The sequence below is a fragment of the Castanea sativa genome, chromosome 8, assembly GCF_040712315.1.
Source record: "Castanea sativa cultivar Marrone di Chiusa Pesio chromosome 8, ASM4071231v1".
NCBI lineage: Eukaryota > Viridiplantae > Streptophyta > Magnoliopsida > Fagales > Fagaceae > Castanea > Castanea sativa.
The window spans coordinates 32578947-32597849 of NC_134020.1; the positions used below are offsets into that span (position 1 = coordinate 32578947).

The window sequence follows — 18903 nt, forward strand, 5'->3', positions numbered from 1 at the left end:
ACCCCAAATCCATAAACATGTAAAAATAAAAACTTAAAACCATGAAATAGGGAAGAAATCGTATATGAACACAAAAATGGAATTACATATTATTTTATAAGTAAAAATAATTCTATTAAAAAAGTGGAAATAGTTCAAATACACATGATATGTATCTATCCACTCCCAAAGAATTAAAACTCAAATTCAATAAATCTAAAAAGCTAGTACTAAGTGCACAGGGCTCCAGCTTCTACTGGGTTTGGAAATGATAGTTGGTAGGCAACCTTACCCCTAATTTTGAAGAAGCCGATTCCCAAATTCAAACCGATGACAAATCCCTTGCATGGATGGCACTTGCCATTGCACCAAGGTCCAACCTCCCTCAAATTTAATATATCTAGAAATAAAATGGAACTACATCGTTCAACAATGCTTGGATAAACTATGCCTCCCCCTTCCCTTATTTTAAATGAAGCAGAAAGTCTTCACCAAGTAGTTGGCATTCTATAAGCATTCACCATTTCATTTTCTTTTTTGAAATTAAAAAAAAGAACAAGTCAAATAGAGCTTCAACAACAGTGATGTATCCTTTAAATTTTGTTATACTTTTTTTTTTTTTTTTTTTGAGAATAAAAGCAAAGCTGAAATGACTAGCTTCTTGTTTAATTCAAGATCCTGTTTTTTAATAGAAAATAATATGAGTGCAGTATGATCCCTCTTTCTCAAGAGGGCCAGACAAGAAAAATATTGAAAGCATTAACTAAATGCTGAAACCAGGGGGTTTCGTTCTTGAAAATAAGAGAATTTTAAGAACTGGAATACGAGTGCAACTAGATCTACCCTCACAATCTAATGGAAGAAGCTCCATTATAAAATAGTAGCTCCATAACAAAATAGTACAAGAAATGGAGTAATACACTAAAGGCTAGCCACGGTTTAAATTGCAAACTTGTAGGTGCTTGGTAGGACACACTTTTTTTTTTTTTGATAATTGTAGGACACAAATTTATTTAAGCTAATGAATCAACCTAACATCCAGTAAGAGCTGATTTATACAAAATAATCGCCACATCCTCTTTAAAGTACTTGAAGGAAATCACTTATAAAGTAGGCAAAAACACATGAAATGTAGTGTGGTTGGTATGTTGTCAAATTTCTCAATAAGCAAACAGTTAAATAAATAATGAATTTAAGAATCAATTACCTGAGAGTGAGAGAGAGACGGTGGGTCCGAGAGATGGTCACAGTCCGACAAGGAGAGGGGCCACCGACGACAGAGCAAGCCACCGATGAGTTGAGAGGAGCCACCGACGACAAAACCAGCCACCGATGAGCCCGAGCCGCCGATGAGTTGAGAGGAGAATGACAGAGAGAGGGAGAGCCGCCGATGAGTTGAGCGTTTGGGTGTTTGAGAGTGAGAGACTATGAGAGAGAGAGTGAGTGTTTGAATTTTTGTGATTTTGAGAGTGAGAGATGAGTGTGATCAGTGGCTTTGAGAGTGAGAGCGAGAGACTGAGTGTGTGAGGTGTTTGAGAGTGTTTTGGTGAGAGTGAGAGCGAGACTGAGTGTTGGAGAGATATGGGACACTGAACACAAATCGAGTCTCTTAGACTCGAGTTCTTAAAACGAGTTTAATAGACTCGATTTTTAAATCTACGTGGACATTTTGTCCACATCAGCCGATGCCGCGACGGAGAAATCGAGTACATTGTACTCGATTTATAAGCCCAAAATCGAGTTCAATGAACTCGATTTGTTAGAAACCAAATTAGTTTGAAACGTTGCCCAACTAATAATATTGTTTACATTTTATAGTTATTTAAAAATTTTGTTCAAATTTTGAAGAGGAAGTCGCCCGCAAAAAGCCGCCCACAGATTCTTCAGCTGCGGCTCCCAAGAGAAGGAACTGGTGGGACCAATCGCGTACATTGGATTGGGACTTACCTGATACCACTCCTGGCGTTGGGTCTTGCATGTCCAATTTTCCACAAAGATATTGCAAACAATTTTTTTTTTTTTTTTTTTGAAAACGATATTGCAAACAACTTTTAGATCCCTCTTTCTCATTCTCGGTTTCTCACGTATTGGCTTTCTCTTTTCTTTTTTTTCTTTTTTTTTTTAATTAACGTATTTTATAAAATTAAGAAATAAATATAAAAAATTAAATATTAAATATAAAAAAAATAAAAATTAACGACTAAACTAACAGCACATTAACGGAGGACTTAATTGAGAAGGAATGAAACTTAGAGAACTAAAATAACAAAACCTAAACTTATAGAACTGATATAAAACATGGTGTAACTTAGAGAGTAAATTTTGCATTTGGCCCCAAAAAAAACCTTAATCAGATTATCATCAAAATATTAAATTTTCTTGGTTTTTTTTTAAAATTGTTTCTCTAATTTTACATACAATCATTATTATTCACTCTCTTCCTTCGTTCACGACTCAAAGTAAGAATAATAAATTAAATGCAAAATAAATAATATCTGTGCAAATTTGCACAATTGCTGTAGTAAATTTTTAAATTTACACAATTATATATTAACTAATTTTGGTCATTTTTAGGAAAAAAATGTGTAAATTTTACATTTTTTTTTTTATTATACACCCACTGATGTGAATGCTATTATGGTTGAAGCTTTTAAAGGATAAAAACTACAAATAAGTGTGTTTAGTTTTTGCTTATTTTGGTAGCTTATTTGTATTGCATCTATCAAAGTATATAATTTTTCGTAAATTTTTATATTAAATGTGTGACAAAAAATAAATACTAATTTATTTTCGAAAAATTAAAAGGTTGATTATTTGCCCCCCAAAAAAAAAAAAAAAAAAACAAACAAACACAAACAAACAGCAAATAGCAAAGAACTTTTAAGCAAAAGCCAAATCCACTCGCTTATAGCAAATAATCATTTGTAAACGCAAATGGGACAATCAAGCAATATCTGAAGTAGTATTTATCTATTGAACGAAGCCATGCATAGCAATACATGTAGTATTAAGAAAGCAATACATTGGACATCTTCTTTTTTTGCTTTTCTTTTCAGTTCAAAGGCACACACAAGTAGTATTAAGAAAGCATACTACAAGCTGGAACAAATGTGCAAAATCCAGAGTTTGTGAACCTAGACAACGTCCTACAGTCAAAAATAGATGCCAGAAAATTATCCTGCATAGAGAGGAGCCATCATTATTATTTTTGATAGGTAGATAGTGAAGCAGAGAAGAAATGGGATTTAAATCATAGACATGGACACCACAAAGAATGCCATTACCATTGGGTTATCACTTGAAAATTAGGAACCATCATTAATATTGAAGTCCTATAGAATGCATTAGCTCCAAAAGCTACTATATTGATGACAGAATGATGTTGCGGAAGCCTGAACTTACACATAATGTTCTCTTTGATGGAACAAAAATTAAACTATTAGTTTATGGTAGTAAATCTCAAAATCCACGAGAGATTCCTTGAATCCATGAGATGATAGATCTAGAATCCACCAGAACGAAACAACAGACAAAGTCTGAATTTTTATTTATAATAATTTGAATTGTCTTTTGAGGCAACAATACATTTAAATAGTAAAAAGAAAACCTAAGGCGACTAGAAAACATATGGCGGCAAGGAAAACCTAGAACTACTAGGAAAGCCCCTAGAAAACCCTAATTCACCCTAATCACAAGATTAGATGGCAAAATACTAAATTTTACCAAAAATAACAAAATTGAATTAAATGAAAAATCATAAATTATAAACCTTAAAGGTCATCCCAAAACAAACAAGACCTTATTTGTAAAAGTTACTAAATAAACAAATATTACTAAAAACGGCAAAATCACTTGCACTCTTCCAGGAAGGCTATTGTTGTCTGTTCTACATCACGAAACACCGTCCAAATCTAAATACTCCGTTAATATCAAAACCTCACTCCTTCCAAAGAGCCTGCTTTGCTGTGTAATGGCCCAATTATACCTAATGTATTGAATAAGCCATCTAATAACCACCCGAATGAAATATCTTGCATAGGCAATCTAATAATGTTTGAATTTAATTGGGAAAATTAAATACTACAACTATACCTTAAGTTTTACCTATTTGTGAATAGGCAAAACTTCGACATAGTTCCTTAAATGCAATATATTAAGTTTCTTAATTAAATTCAAAGACATTGTTGCATTGACCAATAAAGCATAAAGAGTGTTGTCCTTTTTAAGGACAATCAAATTCAACGAAACTATATGTTTGAATGTAATTGAAGAACCTAATGAATCGCATCAAGAACTGTACTTAATTTTTATCCTTTGTGAATTAAGTAGTGCATGACTTCAGACTATGCCAACACAATCAAATAATTTACCATATTGTAGTCAATTACAATAATCTTATTAATGAGTGATGGAAATTCAAAATAAATGTATCTTACATGAATATGTCAATTACTCCAATCTTCTGGCTAATGAATTTGATTTTGTATTGTCTTCCCAGCTACAACCTGTGGTCAAAATTTACCTTTGATGGCTGTGACAGTTTGTTCTACTTTGAATTATATGTTCAATTTCAACAAATGCTTGGATAGAACTTAGATGACATCTTAAAGGTTGTGACGTCTTTGATGACTTGCAAAGACTTATTTTGTGTTTCATCATCTTTCATATCAGTGTTACAACCCCACACCCGAACCGCAAGCCTCCTACACTTAGGAGATGATTGTTGCAAATACATTTTGTACCAGTTGATAACGTCAATCTTGTGAATGCCACTCAGTTCCTCTGCTTCCTTCTTTGAAAAGTCAAATATATACCTGAATATCAATTATATTATTTGTTAAAATGAGTATCAGTGCAGAAAAATAAGCAGAAGATTATCATATTTCAAAAATCATGATTAGCAGAGACCATCTTGGGCAAGGATCTTCCAAAAAATTTCAACTTTGCACTTTGCAGTGTTTAAACAATGCTTCCCAACACCCTAAAGTCTCAATAGAATCAAACACAATGGGACCAGAGACAGCGACAAGAAAAGAAAAGGGGGAAAATGGAAAGAAAAGAAAAAGGGTAAACACACAAACAGGAAACAAGTAACAAAAGCAACAGACAGCTCATGAAAACCACACCTGGTGTCATTTTTCTCAATATTATACAACTTCATAACTTTATATGGGATGACATTTTTGACAATCTACTATTACATTGCATTATCTCTTTAAATTTGTCTTCCCTATCAAAAAAAAAACATTGCATTATCTCATTATACCCTCCATACTTGCAAAACATCAAGATGATCAAACATCAACAACTATCTCATCTATACAGTGATTAACTTTCAAGTTCCTAAGATCATAGAAGCAATGCTACACAAAAGGATTTGACAAAACTACTGGTAAATTGCATCCTTTCCTTCTCCCCTTCATGCTTGCAAAATAGCAAGAAGATTAGAGATCAACAACTATATATAAAATGATCAAATTTCAAGTTCCTTAGATCATAAAAGCAATACTGCCGAGAAAGAAGATTTGTAATGTAGCTCCATAGAAACCATAAATAGAAACGCATGAAATATTAGTAAAACTAGATACTTTAGGCACAATTTGTACTTTAAAATTATATACAAAACATGAGTTTATTAATCGAAAAGTAAATAACACCCAATAAACAAGAAATTTGTTGTGCATTTCAATAAAAAAGAGTTACACTTGATCCTAACCCAGAAAAAAATCAATCAATCATATCTAAAAGCTACTTTAAGATCAAACTGGCATCACAAATGTGCCTAAGCCAGCTATGTATATTATTGCAAACTCACCCCAACCCCTTCAAAAAACCAAATATATATACAAATGTTTTTGATATACAAATGTAAATGAAAGGCGTACATAGTTTCTCCTACACTTGTGTGCTATGAGTTGTACCGCAACATATTCATATGTAATAGCACTCTAGTTTGTTCAAGAGTAGCCATATAAGGTCATCACCAAAAATTGGATTAGCCAACCATCAAAATAAGTAATACCTGTTTAGTCCAGCAACAAAATACCAGATTATATGGGAATCACAATCTGATAAGCAATAGTCAATCCAGAAAATAATTGCATTCGTTCAAGGAAAAAGTTATAAAAACTGGATGGTTGGGGTTATCCAATAACTTTCAAGGAAAGCTCCAAAGTTTCATGTGGAGCATCATGGTGACAATTTCCATATAATTAACATTTAAATATTCAATCAGAAACTAACTATTACTAACGTACACAGAGCACAGAACCGATATTAGTACCTTTTATCACCAATTTGATTCCAGAACCGATTGCTTTCATATGTGAGAGATGGATCTTTCTCCAGTAGCTTTGCCAGTAGGCCACTTTTGTAATTCTCAAAGGAATCTTCATCAAGACCATCCTGCAATGCAGATATATTTTCAGATACAATTCTACTTTTTTTTCCTTCCCTTTTATGGTAAGTTCTTCATGCAATCTGTTGATGATGTGGCATCAGTTATCATTTTGAGAGGCAAGGAGCTTTTAGTGACAACAATTTCTCTTTCTTAGCAATCCCAACTTCAACATCCCCCCTCCCCCCCCCCCCCCCCGGCACCACCACCCAAACCAAAAAAAAACACTCGTTTTCCACATTCTTTAAAAGAGAGGTGTCTATTTAGCTTGCTAAAGTTAATTGGCGCTTTTAAATACATAAAATCTTACACACACAATTTTAAGCATTTAGGAACTAATTTAGAAAAGGGACTGACTACAATAATCCAACTCTTCATAGAGTTAACACTAAGCAGGGATCCTTAAAAAACAAATGATTAAAAAAGAAAATCACAAGGCTCTCTGTTGAGAAATTTTAAAAAGAGCCCTGTCAATTACAGAAGCATGTGTTCTGCAAAATTGAGAGTACATAAACTACAGTCTTGAAGAAGATGTCAAAATTTCCAGTCATAATCTGAGTGCCAGGAATATCATTCCAACAGCATAGATTTCCTATTTTTCTTTGAGGCCATTGTCATACATTAACCATTCAAAAGAAGGATGTTGAAAATTTAGAATATAATAGTATTTGTCAGAATAAGAAATTCTTGTGCCCAGAAGATCTATCACTAGAGTCCACAGATATCATTTCTACAGTGGACCACCCCTCCCTCTGAACAGAAAATGTTAGGGACTTGGAAGCATACATTTAAGCACACAATAGATGGAAGCTATGCAGCATTTCAAAGGAATGAACTTGAACTGCTTACCAGTAATTCTTCCAGGCTATTAATGAAGTTTTCAACTCTCCCTTGCAAATAGATTGGGCTGTACTCAGAAGATTGAACGACGAAACAATACCCAAAAACACGGTATGTTACTCGTGGACTACATTCAACAACATAACCAAGCTGCTCCTTTGTCCTATAGTCAGGTATAGTTGAAGAATTTTGAGAATGTATTCACACACCACAACCAAAAAAGAAAAAAAAGAAAAAAAAATCAGCCAATTTAAACCCCTGAAAAAGCTTGGTTCCATTTATTCAAAGTTTTTTCCAATTAATGCTAAGTCCATAACATGGAATATAAATCTCTAATACTAGCAGGCCTTCAATGCAATGTTGTGAACCTTCTTTAACCCAATCAAAGAGATTATTCAGCAGAGGAGAGACATCAATGGCCAGGCACAACCATAAAATAAATAATAATAATAATAATAATAATAAAAAGAATAATAATAATAATAATAAAACTTCATATAACCCCTCCCCCCACCCCCCCAAAAAAAGGATAAAATGTGGCAGAATTTTTCCTACTGTCTGTTCAGGTCAATTATTGGTATGGAAAAATGCAGATAACAAAATACGTAAAGCTCCCCCCACCCCACAAAAAAAAAAGGTACTACTTTCAGCCTGCAATTACCTCAGCTGATTGAAAAGCGGTTCTTCCACAATTTCATCAAAAAGGTCTAACAAAGCCTTCAATTTGATTGATTCCATCCCAATCTCCTGCTCGATTTGAAAATAAAGCTGCAATGCAAAATCAATCAAGAATAGGTAACACAAAAAAAAAAAAAGGAAAAAAGTTGTCAGAGGAGACCAATAAAAGATATAAGACTTGAAGGAAACATAGATGCAATACCAAAATATCAAGTTTCAGTTACCTCGACTACAGAGTTTTTCTCCAACTTATTCTTTACACCGACATCTCTAACAAGGTTGGCACCAGAGGGAAGATCAATAATATGCTCTTGATGCCTCATTTCAATTGGGAGCGGTGGCACAGAGAAGTTGGTTTTAAAGATGTGTGATATGCTGATTGCTTCTTCTTCTAATAGATTGCCATGGCAAAGGCCCTCAATGTATAGCTGTAGAACATGCATGCCAGAATAAGTGAAATTCTTATAGCAAAACTAGAGTAATAGAGAAACCACAATTAATCTACTTGGTCAACTTATTGCCATTGTACTCAAAACTTATTCAACTAGCAGGAGGGCAATATTGAGTATCAAGAACTCGGGGAAAAAACCCTACAGCACTATACTAACACAAAAATCTAACATTGCATATATTTTGTGGACCTGGGAACGAAGCTCAGGGATAAACGCCTCCAAATCAGCAAGGTACAAGTCATTTAGAAAGCATAGCTTCTCATCTACATCATAGAAACTCTTGCACAGCACTTGCAATCTCAAGTGTGATGAATGACTTAGAGGCTTCATGTTGGTGTTTCTTAAAGTTCTCTTCATATCTTCTTTGATAACCTATTAAAGTCCGTGTCAGTTGATCACAAACAAGCCAGAAACCAGCAAAAAATCCCAACTAAATGCAAAATCACACCAAACCCAGACATTTCAGCTGAAAAAATATGCAAAGCTACTTTTATATCTACCTCAAAACGATCATCAGTTGGCAAAAAAGATTTGGCTACTGCCAAAACTTTAGATAAGAGAACTGGAAGCTTATCATTGAATCCATAGACCTTTAGTTCCAGCTTATCACTGAAGAGAGATACAGTAGTTTCTAACTTGGCAACACTGGCCTGCAGATATGAAAATGAAGATTCTCGTCATGTAAAGAGCTAGAATGTCACACATTTGAAAGACGTCCGTGATGAGAAATAAAGATGTTAATTGAGAAGGAAAAAAAAACCTCTGCTGATGACAAGTAACCTCTGCCATCCAGGCTTTCAAAAAAAGGTATAATAGCTCTTAGAACTAAAACACAGAATAACAGGTGCTACCAGAACCATTAAGTGGTATAACAACTTTTCAAAAAAAATAAAAATACTGCAGAGAGAAACATAAGACACTCTTGAAAACATATCTAGAATATTTCAATCAACAAAAGACATCTTTGGATTTTTCAAGTCCATGCAGTGAGCCACTAGAGTAATCAGCTCTACAATAGACACAAGTTTCACAACAGATAGATCAAAGCTTGATGAAATGCATACAGTTTTTTTTCCATGGAACAAATCTGACACAGACAAATCAGTCATCGGTAAGCACAAGAGAATCATTATTTTTTTAAGATGAGTGATTAACCTGATATACAATCTCATTCATCTCATCTTTTAGAAGGTGAATAAACAATTCTGTCAAGAGATAATTCTTCACATTATCGTATCCCCCCTTCAAATTTATGCGGAAGTATGTATTTGCACGAGGAAGTTTGAAAGTTCTATCAAGCTTGTACCAGAACTTCATTAGTGGTTCATCAAGTATGCATCTTGGAGTCAATTCATTTACAGGACCATTACATGTACTATAAGCACGAACTGAAAAATCACAGGGAATGAACTCATTCTTTGAAGGCAGATGCAATAAAAAATCAATTTCTGGAGGATCCCTCCACAACTCCATCAAAGATGGAGAAATATCTTCCTCAGCATAGCGTGACCCAAACCAAGGCTCATTTTGGGAATCTGGAACAGTAAAACGAATAGGAGAGAATGTTATTAGCTCATCATTCCCATTAAAGTACAACTTCCTGCATCAGCTATTTGAATGCAATGAATAATTTACTTCTAACTGAAGTCTACTATTAACTATGCAACTAAATATATAAATGGCAGAAGAGATAGAGTATGTATGAAACATTCTCATTCATAAAAAAATGAAAGAACTATCAAAAGCACTTACATGAGACTCTTATCACCCTTTTTACAAATATATATCTCATAAAAGGAAAATCAAAGTTCAAAATATGGTAAAATATAATTATATTGAGAAGTAGACCAAAAGAATGTACCTTGAGACATAAAGGACTTTGATATCACATCTATCCTCATGTTTTCTGGTGTGAAGAAACCAAGAAGATATTTGACCATTTCCTCATCCCATATCTTGTGCACATAGTCCCCATAAATAACATGCTCTGCTGGATATATATGTAAATTCTCTGCATTTTATGGGACAATAAAATTCAGAAAGTGGGAACAAGTGCACCAACAAAAAGCAGTGACAATGGAATAAGAAACTAGCCACATATTCAAAGATCCAATACTCCATAAAGAACCATATGCCAGTAACAATAACAGAAGAAAAACCTGCAAGCTCTGCAGCATAATCATCCTGTGGTTGCTCCTCAGCAAATCTAAATTCCATGTTCCCAATATCCTGGAGTTCCCTAAATATCCATTCTTGTGGTGCAACTTGACGTAACAACTTAAGGTACTGATATACAAAGCCAATGATATCGAAAATCTGCAAAATAAGCACAAACCTATAGTAAAAGAAAAGTAACAACGCTGAAGCAAATTTTGGTTCACATAATATCTTTAGCACTGAAGTGATACTTTTAATAACCTTGTAATTAAGTAAGTTTTTATGATTCAGCACATTCCTTAACTGCCACTAGGAAAGCAAAGCCAAAACTGAATTTGATTTCCAATCAAGAAACATTCAGATAAGGAGTAATAAATGTTATCTTCTTCAAAAACTGAAAAGGATCTGACGAAGATAAAAAAAACACTACCTTTTCCAGGCCAGAGTCTGTGAGGTGCATGGACATGCCAAAGATATAAGCTATAGATGAACGGTGCATTCCTTCATCCCCAACACCCGCAGATAGAGATGTTATCCATCCTCTGGACTTTAGAATGGAATGCAAGCTTCCTCTGCCCTCTGAAAAGGTCACAACACATGCTCAGAATTAAAAATGAAGCCAAGAAACATGTGGCTATAATTTTTCTATTCAATAATTTCATCAATTCATTGTGCTATGCAAGTGAGTATAGCAATTTTAGTGCTTCTTTCCAGTGCTTCCCTCACCCCCACCCCTCTTTGCTCTGCTTATGTTCCATGCAGATGGGGTAACTCCAACAAAGTTCTATTAAAACTTTGGGATAAGTTGACAGATGTCCTTAGGGAATTGATTTAAGAACTATTTTTAGAAACATTTTATGGGAAAAGAACAAAGTAACTAACTAGCTTTTATAATTCCCATGAAAGTGAAGTATTATAACTTTCCTAAAATGGTCAATTAAAAAATGCCATAAGGGCACCCATTAACATGACCCTATAACTTTTCTAATCAATAAATCAATTTTCCTTATGTAGACTAACCAGTCATACCATCTTGTTGGTCCTCTATTCCACTATGGGATATCCCCAAATATGGTCCTCTTTGAAAAATCAATGGACATCATGTTAATTATTTTCTTAACTTACACTTTACTTTATTTCAAAAGTCAATACTTCTTTTATTTGAATTTAAATTATAAGTATAAAATGGAAAATTTTACTTTTTTATTTAAAACACAATGTATTAGATGATATTCCCTTAAAAAGTTGGATGTTCTAAGCAGAACCAACAATAAGGGGCAGGGGGAGTAGTAACCAACACTACATCACAATACATATCCAGAAGCTTAATGTATAAATCAAAGCACATTTAGGACAAACTACATTCACTAACGGAAGGATATTATCAAATGAATGAAAAAGGAGCTCCTTTATAATCTTCATAACAATTGCACCATTATAAGAGAAGCACTACAGAGTGTTATCAATCATCAAACTACGCATCAAGGACAGTAAGCATTCCCATCTTTCACTTTACTCCTATATTTACACACACAAAAAGGCTCGTACTCAATGCACAAAACTCACTTTTGTGGAGTTTAAGAAACGCAACCGGTATGCAACCTTGTCCAAATTTTTTGAAAAGGCATATTTACACACACACATACAAGTATTGATAAATGTATGTATTTATATGTGGGTGTGTGCACGTCTGTGCATGTTCATGCATGTAAGTGTGTATCTATTATTTTTTAAATAGCAACCAATCTAAGATAAGCCACATTATATCTTACCATGCCCGAGGAGATGCGCTAAATAATCTTCCGGTTTTTTTAAATAGTCTCGATGAAGACATGGCAGTGTCCATGTTAAGTCGAGGATATGTACATCTTTGACAGCCTGTAACCTATAGAGTTTACCAGATTTCCAGATAGGACCTTCTGCCTTAAACGCCAGCTTTATTTGAGGGCCTTTTTTGACATTACCAAACAATTCCTTGACCCAACTCTCAAGTACATCCAAAGACTCTGCAGCAACAATGTCATACTACCAATATCAGCAAAAAATAGAGATCAGTTTAAATAAATTTCTGATCGATTCCCACTATGTGTTGCATTTGTATATTTAACATGCATCATTAAAATTAACATTAGGTAATATTTCTTCATAATGAAACAATTATCATCTGCACACACTAAAATAAGGAATTCATAAGTTCATTATAGCCAAGGAAATGCCAAGATGTGCCTCAAAAAAATATTTTGATTGCTAAGTTACACACACGCCCAATAGGATTTTGAACTTTCAACCTTGCCCTCCACTCAAAATTGTGAGATGAGGACATATCATATGACCCAGGGCTTATTGGCCAAGATGTGCCTTAAATGTCAAACATTAGAATTGCAGATGAAGTCCCAATCTATGCCCTAAAAGCATGTTTCAAAATGAATAAACATTGGATGTTAGGAAAAAATCAGGTCTTCGATTATTGACAAAAAAATGTGGAAGTGGATCTGAACAATTACACTAGTTGATTGTAATTAAATTTTGCTTTCATAGGTGGAGGTTTTAGTAACACCACCACGAACCTCACAACTCCAACTGTTCACCCCATGACCAGCACTATCCCCACCAATGCATCTATCCCTACCAATACAAACAAGTTGCAAATTAGGAATGCCACATCAAAGCCTACTGATATTGGAATCACTCAATCACTGGTACCACCAAGAGGTACATTGACCACTGCCATCAGTAATCCATCTCCACCATAACATTATTGCCTCAACACCTCCATCACCACCAGACCACCTAAATCTGCCACTTCCACGGTATCCAATATAATCATTTGAAAACAGGAAAATCCTTCCCGAAATACAATTGCGTTGAATTCATATTCGTTATATGTATTTAAGTTCAAGCAAACCCTAAATGGTTCAGTATAAAACATCATATCTCAAGAATCAGAAAAGAAAACTTCACCTCCACCAATGACAACAAGCTTCATTATTCCACCATGGTAGTAATCTCTGTACAGTTTCAATATTTGTTCCCGTAAATTGATCCCCCTTTCCATAGCATCAGCCAAGCTCTTCTTATTGCCTGCATGTAAAGCACAGAATTTTTTTTTTTTTTTTTAAATTGTTATTTCATTAAAATGACACAATTTCAACCCAAAAAAAAAAGGTAAAACACAATGGATCCAAGCTTACCCCAAAAGAATCTTTTAAGAGGATGACCAGGTGCAGCTGTATGACATTGAAGTTGTTGAAGACGGCAGGCATCATTTTGTTGAACCTGATTGAATTCTATATTCCATTTTATATAGCATTATGGTACACACCATCAGCAATAATAAATATACCTTAGCTACATAATTGTAAGCAAGCAAAAATCAAACTCTTTTTGAAAAGGAAAAATCGAAAATCGTCATACTCAGATAAGAGTGGCACATACCTGAATCTACAGCAAGTACCTCTCTTTCCATGGCCTCACTCTTCACTAGAGGTGAAACAAAGAACTGAGAAAATCTGATGAAATAAGGAGACTAACATAATTATTAACCACATTTGCAAATGAAGTGTATTAGAAAATATATTAACAAACAACTTCATAAATATCTTGGAAAATACAAATAGAATTTCAGGCAGTTTGGGACTATACATCATGCTACAGGCAAATTATATTGAAACAGCAACACTATTTATGCCATATATACAGAATCACATATATTATATTACGCATTATTGAGAATTTTGTAGTGAATGTTTATACAGTTTAAAAACAGTGAGATATTATGATGATCAAGATGTGAGGTATTATCAAACATAAATTCATTGATCTAATAAGCTTCCAATTCCAGCATCTCCTACACTGTTCCTCTGTTACAAAAGGGTAATATAAACATCTTAATCAAAGAAAAAAATCTTATAAAAAGAACTGCAGTTCCTCCAGTTAATGTCACAACTCACATTTGTGCTTGCAACATATGCAAGACCATCATTAATATTTTACAAAGTTTCACGCTCCGTTTGTTTTGACATTAGTGTTTTCTGAAAAATGAGTCATTTTCATAAAACATTTTCAAGAAAAGTATCTCATTTTCCTGTGTTGGATAGCGACCTTAAAAATGAGCTGGAAAATGTTTTCTAGTGTTTGGTATGCACAAAAAATTATAAATATTTCTTGTTTAAATCAAAACATCTATAACACTATATTGTGTAAACCAACTAATGTAATCACGAAAAATTGAAAAACAATGTATGCATTTGGTTTTCTAACTAAAATTTTGAAAAAAAAGGCTTGTCGTTCTAACGCTGCAATAAATTGTAAAATTGACGTTCTTGATAAACTAGATACTATCAAAGTTATTTGTCCAATATTATTTTCTAGACTCCCTATTAGTTATTCAAATTTACTGGTTGGAGGTGTTATTGATGATCTTCATCTTTAAACAATCCATTTACAATTTAGTATTTCACACCTACACCCACACAGTTCTTGGCTATGAGATAAGTTTGTTAATTATAGGTAATCAATCATTTGATTTTTTGTTTTTGGATTGAAATCTATCATCGGTTTTACTTAATAATCAATTTTAGGTATCATGAAGGCTATAAGTCTATGACTCCAGCCACTTTATTTTCTTTTTTCATTTACAATTTTTAAATCTCTCTCTCTCTCTCTCTCTCTCTCTCTCTCTCTGTGTAGGCTTTTTTTGTTTAGCCCGGCATAAGATAGAGTTGTTTTTTGGAAAATTTAGCATAAAAATCGCCTCTAAAAAATTTTTTTTTTTTAATATGGTTTTTTGTGAACTAAAGATAGTTTTCCTTTGACCCATTTTTCTTGATGCTAAAAAATTATAGGAAAACGCGAAAAACTATTTTCACTAAAATTTTCCATCAAAACAAACAAAGCGAACAGGTAGCAATCATCAAGACAAAACAAGATCTACTGCCAAAGTAAAAGCAACCAGGAAACCACAACCACAACCTCACTTGATGAACCAAAAAAAAGAAAATGACTACATTTATCAATAAATAAATCAGAATCTACCTTCTCAAGGCACCCTTGAGAAACTCCCGCTTCACTTCAAAATGGTAGCAGGTATGCTCAGATTCTGTGTATGCATTAGAAGAGCCTCCATGCTTGGACAAGTAACTATCATACTAGCAAAAAAGAAAGTCAAACTGGTTGGCCAAAATACCATTACACACACACACACACACACACAATCAATCTCTGTGTTAGCTTGAAAATAAGCACAATAGCTAAAACATACATGATACTTTTGACCAAGTATAAAAGTAATTAATGTTAAGGATAATCTAGAAACAACAAATGCAGTGAGATTAACATGAAAAATCTCTAATAAAATTATTAAAATAGAGTTTTTATGTCCCTCCAGGGGCATCATGCCCATCATGTGTAGGCCGTAAATCAGAAAATGTAAAATTCAAATCATTTTACAGTTACCACACCTTGTGGCACCCAAAATTTGTTCCATACACACACTATTAAAAGCATGAAGGATAGATACATACATAAAAAGAATTCTCAAATGAGTATAGAAAGGAAAGTCACCCCATGATTTCCTTTTTCTTTCAAAATAAGTATTTTAAATATAATTTTGACAAACAGACCTCATTTTCATCAGGAAATTCAGTACTCCCCATGAAAAGCATGTGTTCTGCAAAAAATGAGAATTTGTAAGCAATGTATCATAAAAAAGTTGACCCAATGCTGCATAAATACTTTAACAGTGTGTTTGGCAAGAGGATTTAGAACCAGAACTTGTGGGAGAACTGGAATGGGAACTTGGGGGACAAATTTTAATAATTCCTTCGTTTGGCTTGATGGTTGAAGAAATTGCAAATTAATAGGGGTCAATAAACATGAGATTTACAGGTCACAAATTCTGGCTTTAAATCCTATCAACATAGGCATAATTTGATAAATTCGCAAAACGAGGTATTTTCTTTTGAGCCTGCCAAGTTGAGATTGCATATACAAAAATGCGACCACCGAAATTTTTCCGTTCTCCCCAAATTTCCCTCCCTACATTTCATCTCACATCATCCACTCTCAATCTCATATCACCTCCTCCAAAACAAAGTGCTCAAAATTATTTATTTTTTCCTGCAATTTCTCTCTAGTATTAAGCTCATATGTTTCATTTTGCATAACTCAAAGTAAGTCGCTTTTTGCCTTCTTCTCGTATTTTTGTTGCTGAGTTTCTCTCCTATAAGTTGAGGCCACGATTGAATAGGTTTTTTGAACATTCTTTCTTTGTAAGTCTTGAAATTTTTGCTCACTCAATGTGATTGTGATGATGCTTGTACATGAGCCACAAATTTAGTAATCTTTTCACTTTGATGATGTCATTTGAATGGCTGTCTACTAGGTGTTTGCAAAAAGCTTGAATAAGTCTTGAATGTGGACTTGTGAAAATTTTTGGTGGCTCAGTCACTCACGGTATCTATCAGCCCCCCTAACTCCCCACTTATCATAATGAGGTCCAATGGTAATTTGAGCTAGAGTATACATTATATAATGTGTCTCATAATTTTACACTTGAGTTCAAGTAAGGTGCTAACTACTAAGTAATATAGCTACTTACAAATTTTGATTATGTCCAAACTTCAATTTTCTTTTTCTTTTTCTTTTTTTGATAATTCAGATAGCTGGGGGGGGGGGGGGATGTGAATGTGGATGTCACCGTTGGAAACACTAGGAAGTGTCAATTGTGCTACAAGGCACTTGGCATGTCCAAACTATAAAATTTACAATTTCCACCATCTTAAATTTTCTACAAAGATTACAGCCAAACAAGGAAATTTATAAAGTATGGGATTTTAAATGATGGGATGAAAATCTCATCATTTGTATTCTTTATATTTAACAATTTCTTCACCCCAAACACTGTTAAGTTTTAATTTAAGTCTAAATAAGCATCTAATGTTCATAAGCTTCTAGTCACTCACCATCTGAAGAATGAATCAGTAAAGTATTGGATTCAAGCCCCACTTACCTTCCGATCCATTTAAATAAAATTAATCTAACTTCTTATCCAGGAAAAATCAAAACTATATGATAAATCTAAAACAGGATATTTCCCTATTGATGATGTCAGGTTTCAATATTAAAAGATGCAATCAGGCTAACGAAATCATTCACAGGGATCTTGAAGCTAATTGAAAAATCCTTGTCTTTCTGTTCCAAAATGGAGGGGGAAAAAAGGCACATGTCTTCATGTAAGATAAATGGTATATAATCAAACCTAGAAAATGTGCAAGCCCCTGTGCCTCAAAAGGATCAGAGAAGCTGCCCATTCCTACACACATAGCTGCTGCTGCCTGCAAGAAAAAACATACAATTCCTATTAACAAATCAAATCCAATGCTGGCAATTTGAGTTGACTAATAAAACAAACAGGTCAGAAAATGCAAAGCTTTAATAGCAATATCATAAGCACCCCACAAACATCCATCAGATTAAAACAACATATAAAAGACACCAGGTATGCCAATGAATATGACATTCAGACAAGTTTATTGAAATTGTTTCTTAACAATCAAATTTTACTAAAATGTTCAATCTATTTGATTTACAACAAATGCAAATGAAATTAAACAGCTCAGTGATCTTAAATTTATTATTGGCAATCAGATTTTCTACTCCTTTGGATTTTCAGTAAGACCAACAATGCAATGCAAGAGTAGTAGACGTGAAGTTTCTTCCTTTATCCTTTCCTATCATTCATTATCAACATTCTGTTACTGGGTTTTGATCAATAAGTCCCAATGCCAACTGGGTATTGCCAGATTCGGCTATAAAATACAAACACTAACCTTCTTAGTCTGAGAAGAAGCACCTTTCTTTCCTTTCCCTTTAACTTCACGGTCCTCCTCTTCTTCTTCCTCTTCATCATCATCATCTTCTTCTTCATCTTCTTCTTCTTCTTCCTCGTCGTCTTCCTCATCATCTTCCTCGTCCTCGTCCTCCTCTTCCTCATCCTCATCCAAGTCCTCATCTACTTCATGGCCATTCTCGAGGGATTTAGGAGGCCCATCTGGGTAAATCTCAGGGTCGTGAACCAGCAAGGCTTGGAGCCCATTCTCGAGCTCAATGAGCCTGTATAGCCGACTATCGTTTGGAGACTTAATTACGATATCGTCTGAGGAAAAAGTGCAGGCACTGGAAGCCATGGCTTTTTGCTTTGTGTGGTGAAAGAGGGAGAGAGTGAAACGTAGAGAGTCTGCTAAAGTATATTCTCTCTCCCTCGTATTATTTGGATTTGGAGTCGGAAGAATACTTCTGTTATAGCAAAAGCGAAGCGTGCTGCGTGTGCGAGGGTTTTGAGTAATAATATACAAAGGTCGAAGGTAGCTTACAGAGCCTATTGTGCTTGGTGTCCACTCC

General features: G+C 34.2%; 1 protein-coding gene across 2 annotated transcripts; it reads right to left on the bottom strand.

The window, feature by feature from the left end:
• Window positions 1-2847: 2847 nt before the first annotated feature.
• LOC142607659 (nardilysin-like) lies at window positions 2848-18903 on the bottom strand. Of its 2 annotated transcripts, XR_012839365.1 has the most exons (20): window positions 18333-18902; window positions 17762-17837; window positions 16125-16171; window positions 15538-15650; window positions 13939-14012; window positions 13695-13790; window positions 13465-13584; window positions 12276-12509; window positions 10934-11082; window positions 10506-10662; window positions 10208-10357; window positions 9502-9881; window positions 8847-8996; window positions 8536-8718; window positions 8119-8322; window positions 7878-7984; window positions 7226-7379; window positions 6263-6384; window positions 4416-4793; window positions 2848-3157 (listed from the first exon to the last, which is right to left on the bottom strand). XR_012839365.1 is itself a non-coding variant. In XM_075779225.1 (19 exons), exons 1-19 carry the CDS (start codon window positions 18687-18689, stop codon window positions 4550-4552), a joined length of 3117 nt encoding a protein of 1038 aa, XP_075635340.1. In that variant the 5' UTR covers window positions 18690-18903; the 3' UTR covers window positions 4324-4549. The 2 variants fall into 2 exon arrangements, 1 of the variants encoding a protein (XP_075635340.1); XM_075779225.1 differs by lacking the exon at window positions 2848-3157 and having other exon boundaries at window positions 4324-4793; window positions 18333-18903.

Coding starts and splice junctions, on each gene's coding strand:
- LOC142607659 (XM_075779225.1), bottom strand. CDS start 18,689: ATGGCTTCCAGTGCCTGCACTTTTTCCTCAGACGATATCGTAATTAAG. Junction 17,838..18,332: donor CTTCTTCTCAGACTAAGAAG/GTTAGTGTTTGT, acceptor TTTTTCTTGCAG/GCAGCAGCAGCTATGTGTGT. Junction 10,663..10,933: donor CAGACTCTGGCCTGGAAAAG/GTAGTGTTTTTT, acceptor CTTATTTTGCAG/ATTTTCGATATCATTGGCTT.